We start from the raw sequence: 9,774 nt of genomic DNA, 5'->3' as shown, positions 1-9,774 counted from the left end.
ATATAATAATAAAAAAAAAAAAGTTGCAGGAGAAAAAAAAAAAGCACATTTGATGACTCCAGCGAGCTGTATGGGCACAGCTGGGTACTACTTTATAGTATGTTCATTCTACTCATTGGGGTGTATGCCTAGGGTCAGATTTGGGTACATGTATAGGTATGTGTCAGCTGTGCTAGCTATTGGATATATTTAGACTAATTAAGCTCATTGGCAGAACAAATGAATGGGGGGTGCGGAAGGCATGGAGGGCAACCATGGATGCCAGGGACAATGGAGGAGGAAGACGGGACATAGCAAAGGGTGGGGGATGGGGAATCAGGGATGGCAAGACAAAGGGCAAGGTATGCAAAATGTAAGAATTGGAAAATTATTTGCTGAGAACATGTATGTTGATGTGTGAGATTGAACCAATGCACAGTGTATTTTGGATGGAAAATTCATTTGTGTGTTGTGATGGTGTATAGTGAATTAATAAAAAAAAAAGAAAAAAAAACTAAGCTAATTGATAAAGATTGCTACACTAAACAATGGATAATTCAGTTTATATAAAACAGCCATTTATTGGAAGGTGCCATGTAAGACTTCTACAGCTTGAGAGGAGAAATCAGTGTCTGGGTTCTAAGCTTCAGACAACAGGCTCTCTTACCAGGGGCTAATTCAATTGGTAACTTTAAGTTGAAACCAGTGCTTATTTATCATTCTGAAAAGCCTATGGTCCTTAAGGAATATGCTGAATCTTCTCTGCCCGTGCTCTGTAATGGATGACAACACACATCTGCTCACAGCATGCTTTCCTGAACATTTTAAGCCTATTTTTCAGACCTACTGCTCAGAAATAAAGATTCCGTTCAAAATATTACTGGTCACTGACAATGCATCTAGTCATCCCAAATCTTTGATGGAGCTATACAAGGGTATGAATGTTGTTTTCATGCCTGTTAACATCTATTCTGTAGCCTGTGGCTCAAGGAGTAATTTCAACTTTCAAGTATTATTATTTAAGTAGTACTTTTCATAAGGCTGTTGATGCCATACATAGTGATTCCTCTGATAGATCTGGGTGAGTCAATTGAAACCTTTCTGGGAGTGATTCCTTCTAGATGGCATTGACATGTGTGATACATGGGAAGAAGTAAAAATAGTAACATTAATAGGAGTTTAAAAGAAGTTGATTTAAATCCTTAAGGATGACTTTAAGGGGGTTCAAGAGCTTGATTTGTGAAGTAACTGCATATGTGGTGGAAATAACAGGAGAACTAGGATTAGAAATAGAGCCTGAAGATGTGACTGAATTGTAGCAATCTCATAAAACTTGAAAGATTGGGGAGTTGCTTCTTCTGGATGAGCAAATGAAATAGTTTATTTTAATTTAATTAAGTTAATTTATTGTTATTTTTAACTTGCTATAGAGCATGTGTGCTTATCAGAGAGAGACAGAGAGAGAGGGAAAGTGAGAAAGCAAGCAACCAGGTCTGGGACTTGAACTATGGTTGGCCACGTGGGAGTCCAGCACCTTAACCACCGTGGCACCTGCTGACCCCAAAAGCAGTTTGTTAACATGCAGTTTATTCTTGTAAAGATGCTGTGAAGATGGTTGAAATGATAACAATGGATTTAGAATATTACATAAATTTTGGGCCAGCAGTTGGTGTAATGGCTGTGTTGCTGGACTCCCATGTACTCGACCACAGTTGAGGTCCCAGAACTGTTGGCTTAAACTCATGTCAGGTGCGTGTGTGTGTGTGCCCAGAATCCTCATAGGAGAATGGAGGAGAAGGGATTGCAGTGCGGCCATCCCCCCGGGGGGTCAGTTCTCGCTTTCTGTCTCTCTTTGTCTTTCTGGTGAGCACATGCGCCCTATAGCAAAAACCTCTTAAAAAAAAAAAAAAAGAGAGAGAAAAAAAAGAAAAAAGAATATTACATAAACTTAGTAAATAAAATAGGAGCAAGTTTTGACTCCAATTTTGAAAGAAGTTCTACTGTAAGTAAAATGATATCAAACAGCATCACGTGCTACAGGGAAATCATTCATGAAATCAATCAGTGTGGCAAAGTTTATAGTTGTCCTATTTTAAGAAGTTGCTCCAGCTATTGCACCTTCAATAACCACTAGTCTAGACAGTCAGCAGCCATGAGCATTAAGGCAAAACCCTCCACTAGCAAAACGATTACTGTTGACTGAAGGCTCAGATGATCACTAGCATTTTTTAGCAATAAAGTATTTTTTAAAATAATTGATGTGAGTGTTTTTTCAGACATGAAGCTATTGCATGCTTGATAGTCTGTAGTAACATATAAGCATAGCTTTTTTTTTTTTTTTTTTTGAGAGGTTTTTGCTATAGGGCACGTGCGCTCACCAGAAAGACAGAGACAGAGAGAGAGAAAGCGAGAAATCACCCCCCAGGGGGGATGGCCATGCCGCACTCCCTTCTCCTCCTTTCTCCTCTCGAGATCTTGGGCACGCACGCATACGCGCCCGGCTTGAGTTTAAGCCTCCGGGATCAAGGACACGAACTGTGGTCGACTACTTGGGAGTCCAGCGACATAGCCATTACGCTAACTGCTGGTCCCAAAACATAACATTTATATGCACTGAGATACCTCAAAATTTGTGTGAATTGCTTTATTGCAATATTTGATTTTATTTGCAGAGGTCTAAAATGGAAACTGAAGTACATCCAGGGTTCAACTCCATACATATACTAGATAAACACATATATATGCAATTTGTATATCATGAAATCTCTCTCTCATTAAAATAGGTGGACAAAAATTACTGAGGCTGTTTTTTTAAAAAAGCATTTAAAATTGTAGATTGTTTCTTCTTTTGTTTGTTTGGCAGAGTCTTGCTATGTCAAATTTTTCTACCTTAATCTCCCAAGCTCTGGGACTATAGGCACATGTGCCTATCTTTTAGGGTGGGCTGGGAATTGAACCCAATGTAGCCACTGCCTGCCAAGTAGCAGCATCAACCAGCAAACATTGCTGTAGCTAGGCCAATGAATTGTTTATTAGTAAAGCTATATTGCAACTACTTTTAGTTGTGACATTTGTTGGGAATATTATAGTATGCTTGGTATAATGTTTAAACTATTGTAAATTAAAGTGAACTAGTTGGAAGTTTAATTGCAGCAATATGAGCAGCCTATTTATTAGTTTATCAGGAAAGACTTAATGCATTTTTGCATAGAAAAATACATCATGACTTTCCTGACAACCTAGTATTTTAAATTTGGCATTCTTTGATAGGAGGCTGTGGGTGCAGTGTATTAGGGAGAGATGTTAGTCAGAGGGTATGGAGTTTCAGATATACAGGATGAGTAACATATAGTGGATATATGCACAACTCACTGACTATTGTTAATAATGATATGTCCAAATAACTGAAAGAGTAGATTATCAATGTTCTTACCACAAAGAAAGGATAGGTATGTGAGGTGATGGATACATTAATCAGGCTGATTTAATTATTCTGTAATGTATACATGTATCATAATGCCACATTGTATATCATCTCTACATAATAATTGCCAATTAAAAATAATACATGCTTTCTCTTTTAAAAAGAATTATTTATTTAATTTCATTTGTTATTATTTTTTTAATTTGACCAGAGAGAGACAGAGAGAGAGAAAGAAAAAGTGAGAAAGTGAGTCGCCAAACCACATTTGGCCATATGGGAATCCAGAGCCCTTAACTGCCATGCCACCCGCTGGCCCCAATACATACTTTCTTAAAAGGATGAGGAAAAAAGGGACCAGCAGTTAGTGTAGTGGCTATATCGCTGGACTCCCACATAGTCGACTGCAGTTCAAGTCCTGGACCCGGTGGCTTAAATTCACGCCAGGCACGTGTGCGTGTGTGCCCAGGATCCCGAGAGGAGAATGGAGGAGAAGGGATTGCCGTGTGGCCATCTACCCTGGGGGGATGATTTCTTGCTTTCTGTCTCTCTGTTTCTCTCTGTCTGTCTGGCGAGCTCACGCGCCCTATAGCAAAAACCCCTCCAAAAAAAAAAAAAAAAAGAAAGAAAGAAATCAAGCCAATTATATTCATGTACAATGATTTACTCCTCTAAAAGTGATGCTTTTTCTTACTTTAGGCAACCTAATGAAGCCTCTTTTGAATTATGGTATCGCGTGGTGAGTATATCCTTTTTACTTTATGTTACTTTTCAGTATAATGTCAATTAACTTATACAAGTTAGTTTAATTTTTGGATTATTATTGCAGTATGTCAATGGGCTTCCTGGTTGAAGAGACTGCACCAGTTGTTTGGAGAGGTCTTATGGTAATGTCAGCCATTGAGAAATTGTTGAGGCAGGTAAGAAAATTGTACTAAATATTTTTTAAAAACTTTTTTTTTTAGGTCTTTGCCATAGGGTGTATACACTTGCTGGATAAAGGCAGAGAGAGGGAAAATGAGAGTTCATCCCTCTGGGGAGATGGCCATGTCACAGTCTCTTTTCCTCTATTCTCTTCTTAGGATTTTGGGCATGCATGCACACACTCCTGAAATGATTTTTTTAGGCCACCAGTCCAGGACTCTAACCGTGCTCAACCATGTGGGAGTCCAGTGCCTTCACCACCATGTTACCTGCTGTCCTCCTAAATATAATGTTATTATTGGCAAAGCTGTGATTAGTGTATTTGCTGATTGGAGAATTGTTAAAATTTGCAGTCTAGTTTGATATGTTTTACAAAGGAATTTTATTGGTGGGCCAAGTGTCTAATGAGTAATGGTGGCACCTAATGAGTTATGTGAAGCCAGGACCAAATTTCATTATTGTGTGATACATTCTTTCCCATCACTCATGAGCACTAAAAATCCTAATGTCTTATTTTTTATTGTTTTGTTGAGTCTGCAATAAAAAAGAGCAAATCTGTTTTATAAGTAATAGATTTTGTAGTTGTAGAAACTCCTCAGATACAGAAAAAAATTATATAAGCCATGGTACTTATAATTTAACAATTTTCATAGAAAGTGAAATTTTGGGTTCACTCTGTAGTATGATGGTTAAGAAGCTGGATCTTACATGTCTGACAGTGGTTCTAATCCTGGTTCTAGTGGCTTGAAAAACACACTAAGTACATGTGCTTGCTTGCCCAGTGTCCTGATGGGTTGAAGAACTGGATGGAGAGGGGATTGCGGTAGGACCAGGTACCATTGGGGTTGCTTTGTCTCACGCTCTTTCTCAAATGTGTACATGTTCCCTCTGGCAATTAAAAAAACTGAAATTTAGTTTCATTCTGAATATTTACAGCTATATATTTGCATATATGATATCTGTCCAATTAACTTTAATTTATCTTGAAGAAAAGCAGAGAACGTTTGATTGGATAATCTAAAAATATCACATCGTCTATGTTACTTACAGTTTGCTTAGAATAAATTTTACTTTTTTGTCTCAGTTGATGTGAGTTTATAATTGTGTTCTAGGTAAATGCTAAAAGTAATTTGCATTTATTTCACCAATTTACAACAAGTACTCCTTAATTATTTTCATTCTACAATACTTTGGGTCAGACACTGTACTATAGGTTGACAGTTCTAATGGTAACTATTCCTAAATTCATTTTTAGATGCGCAAGTAAGCACATGAAATATGTCCTGACCTTTGAAACTTCCTTTTTTTGACTATAACATCTTGGCTTCCCACCACTTGTATCATTGATTCTTGAGTTATGATAAATATGTTCTTTGATCTTTGATTTCATACTCCTCCTATTCTCCTCGTCTTCTAAGACTTTCAGCTACCATTTCCTTATTTTTCACTCTCATATCCTGCAGTTGGTTATTTCAGTTATACTTCCCCAAACATCCTTTCTCGCCAGTTTCTTTGTGACCTTTATTTGTCTAGATTAACCTAGACTTTTCTCTACTGTTGAATGCTGTCAGAGATGATAGAATAATTATGTTAATTGATTGTATTATACATTTTTAACTTCTGAATTTAGCTATTCTCTCGACACTTCAGTCATCTGATTGTACTCATTGTTTTACAATATTTATCAAAAACTCAGCGTAAAAAATATTTAGGAAATGTGATAGATAGTCTGGCAGAGGAACAAGTGGAGATATGGTGAAAATAAGCTCTGTGACATATTAGTTGTATAAAAGTCACAATTTATTCTGATATGTGCTGTAGATACTTTTCTAGACACTTTAATGAGAAATGAAAGGTGATATTTTAGGACTACACTGTGACTACTGCTGGTCATTTGAGTTGCTAATTAAAGGAGTACTTTTCCCTTTTTTCTTTGGAAAGCAGACCACCAACTGATAAATTTAATGGCTTAGGCCAATGTTAATGGCTTAGCATTGCTAATAGAAATACCTAAACTGGGTGAATTTAAGAGAATAGAGGTTTATTTTGACTCCAAATTAATGAAATAATTTTATTTGATTTATTTATTTTTTCTTGGAGAGGTTTTTGTTATAGGGCACGTGTGCTTGCCAGAAAGACAGAGACAGACAGAGAGACAGAAAGCAAGAAATCCCCCCCCCCAGGAGGGATGGCCACACAACAATCCCTTCTCCTCCATTCTTCTCTGGGGATCCTGGGCACACATGAACAGGCGCCCAGCATGAGCTTAAGCCACTGGGTCCGGGACTCAAACTGTGGTCAACTACATGAGAGTCCAGTGACATAGCCATTATGCCAACTGCTTGGTCCCTTTCTGGTTTCTTACTTAGCCTAGACTTTTGAAATTCATCTTTGTTGTTGTATATATTGGTATTTGTTTTTTTTTTTATTTATTTTTTTATTGCTAAGCAGTATTTCATAGTATGAATATAAAACCAAGTATTGTTTATCTGTTCTTTTGTTCATGGACATTTTTGTTGTCTCCAGTTTTTGGTTATAGTGAATTATACTGCTGTTAATATTTCTGTAAGTATTTATAAGAGTTCCAGTTGCTTCACATCTTGGTCAACATTTAGTGTTATCAGTCTTGTTACTTTTAACCATTCTAGTGGTTTTAATGTGGTATCTTTTTTTCACATTTTAAATAGTCCTTGGTGAGGTGGGTAAATGCCATTTAAAAACAGTTTTAATAGAAAATTTATAAATCAATTTACAGAAGATTGAAAGAAATTAATATTTAATATCAACTTTAACTATAAATAACTAAAAAGGAAAATATTATCCTCTATACTTCCGTTTTGCTTCAACATCTGTCTTCCCTTTCCTGCTTTTTGTGGAAAACATTGCATGGTAAGGTTGCTGTCATTTTGGATGAGGATGAGGATCAAGATCTTCTGAATCTGGGACCAGCAGTTGGTGTAATGGCTATGTTGCTGTACTCCCATGTAGTTGACTGCTGTTTGAGTCCCGGACCCGGTGACTTAAATTCACGCTGGGCGCGTGTGCGTGTGTGCCTAAGATCCGGAGAGGAGAATAGAGTAGAAGGGATTGTGGATTGCTGCATGGCCTTCCCCCCCTGGGGGTGATTTCTCGCTTTCTGTCTGTCTGTCTCTGTCTTTCTGGAGAGCACACTCTCTCTATAGCAAAACCTCTCCAAAAAAAGAAAAAAAAAAAAAAAAGAAAGAATGAAGGCCAGGGACCAGCAGTTAGCGTAATGACTGTGTCACTGGATTCCCATGTAGTCAACTGCAGTTCAAGTCCTGGACCTGGTGACTTTAACTCACAACGGGCACATGTGTGTGCTTGCCCAAGATCTTGAGAGGAGAATGGAGGAGAAGGGATTATGACGTGGCCATCCTCCCTGGGGGAATGATTTCTCGCTTTCTGTCTCTCTGTCTCTCTCTGTCTTTCTGGCGAGTGCACACGCCCTATAGCAAAAACCTCTCCAAAAAAAGAAAAAAGAGAAAAAAAAGATCTTCTGAATGTAACCTTTTCTTGTTATAGGTTTAGCAAAATTTCCTTGATGATCAGTGAAGTTGAACTTCTTTTAATATGTGTAATAGATCTTGCTATATATATTTATTTATTTTTGTAAAGTGTCTGTTTAAGTCTTTTGCTCATTTTATTATTGACACAATTTTTATATTGTGCAGGAATTTTCATACATTATGGTTATGAATCCATCGTCAGATTTATCAGGAATATTTTCCCAGTTCGTGGCTTGCCATCTGATGAGCTGAAGTTTTAAATTTTAATGAATTCTGATTTATTAATTTTTTTAATGTTTAGTCCTTTTTGTATCCTCCTTAAGCATTCTTTGCCTATATACCCCCAAGGTTATAAACATTCTGATGTATTTTTATTTTTAAGTTTTATAGTTTTTTTGTTTGTTTTTAATTATTTATTTAATTTAAAATTTTATTCATTCATTCATTCCTTTTCATTTGACCAGAGAGAGACACAGAGAGAGAGAGGGAAAGTGAGAAAGCAAGCCACCAGGTCCAGGACTTGAACTGTGGTCAGCCATGTGGGAGTGTCCAGTGCCTTCACCACCACACCACCTGCTGGCCCCAAGTTTTATAGTTTTGACTTGTACATTTTGAATTCATTTTTATGTATGAAATGAGAAAAGGGTCAAGATTTTTCATTTTTTATGGCTTATTCTATTGTACCAGCAGCTTTTAATCAAAAGACCCCTCTATCCCCCACTGAATTAAATTGATACATTAGATGAAAGTGAGTTGCTGATAGCGTATGGTCTATTGCTGATATTGAATTGTGTTCTATTGTGTTCATCTAATCTTTACAGTAAAACCATACCATCTTGACTAATGTAGCTTTATAGAAAGCTTAAAATCAGGAAATGTGAATCTTCTAATTTTTTTCTTTTTCAGGATTATTTTGGCCATTCTAGGTTCTTTTAGATAAATTCCATATACATTTTAGATTTAATTTGGGTAGAAAAACATTGATTTTTTTTGTTAGGGTCATATTTAATATGTAGATCATTTTTGGGTAAAATGAGGTCCTGACTAGGTTGAGTCTTCTTCTAATCAGTGGCCATGGCATATTTCCACATTTATTTAGAGTTCTGTTAAATTTTTTTGAGTAATGTTTTATAGTTTCATTGTATACGTCTTGTACTTTTTTTTTTTGAGAGGTTTTTGCTATAAGGCAGAAAGACAGAGAGAGACAGACCGAAAGCGAGAAATCACCCCCCCCCCATGGCCACGCCACAATCCCTTCTCCATTCTCCTCTCGGGATCTTGGGCATGCAAGCACATGCACCCAGCGTGAGTTTAAGCCATCAGGTCTAGGACTCGAATTGCAGTTGACTACATGGGAGTCCAGCAACATAGCCATTACTCCAACTGCTGATCCTAAAGTCTTGTACTTCTTTTGCTAATACAGGAAATGATAGGCCAGCCCCTGTAATTACTTTCAATATGTGCTCAGTTTCAATTTGCTAGTCAGTTATTTCTCAGTATCTTTATGATATTGGGTTCAGGACTCTGAAGTATACCAAAATCTATGGATACTTAAGTCCCATAAATAAATACATAAAGAAAGAAATAGATAATGCAATGTTTTAAAATTTATTTTGTGTATTTTTTACATTAATCAGGAAAATAATTTTTGTACTTATTCACATATTTGTTTATTCAGTGCTTTGCATATCTTCTTTAGAGTGGAGTTTTTCCTGATGTAATTTTTTTTTTTTATCCTAAAGAACTTCTTTTAGTATGTTTTATGGTAGAGGTTAGCTGGTAGTGAATTTTCGCAGCTTTTATTTGTTCTAAATGTTTTTATTTATTTTCCCTGAATATTTTCATGGCATAAAGAGTTCTGTGTTGACCTTTTTTAACTGCAGCTCTAAAAGATTTTCCATTATCTTCTGGCCTTCATTATTT

General features: G+C 36.7%; 1 protein-coding gene across 1 annotated transcript in view; it reads left to right on the top strand.

Moving 5' to 3' along the window:
- NUBPL (NUBP iron-sulfur cluster assembly factor, mitochondrial) overlaps nt 1–9,774 on the top strand; it is a 223,074-nt gene that overhangs the window by 76,144 nt on the left and 137,156 nt on the right. Inside the window, exons 5-6 of the mRNA XM_006152388.3 lie at nt 4,100–4,139; nt 4,230–4,320. Of these exons, the coding sequence (XP_006152450.1) occupies nt 4,100–4,139; nt 4,230–4,320 (131 nt within the window). The remainder of the gene's footprint in view (nt 1–4,099; nt 4,140–4,229; nt 4,321–9,774) is intronic.

This window comes from Tupaia chinensis, unplaced genomic scaffold, assembly GCF_000334495.1.
Source record: "Tupaia chinensis unplaced genomic scaffold, TupChi_1.0 Scaffold000350_1, whole genome shotgun sequence".
NCBI lineage: Eukaryota > Metazoa > Chordata > Mammalia > Scandentia > Tupaiidae > Tupaia > Tupaia belangeri.
Note: the sequence above shows the minus strand (reverse complement) of the source record. Positions and strands in the feature narration are given on the sequence as shown.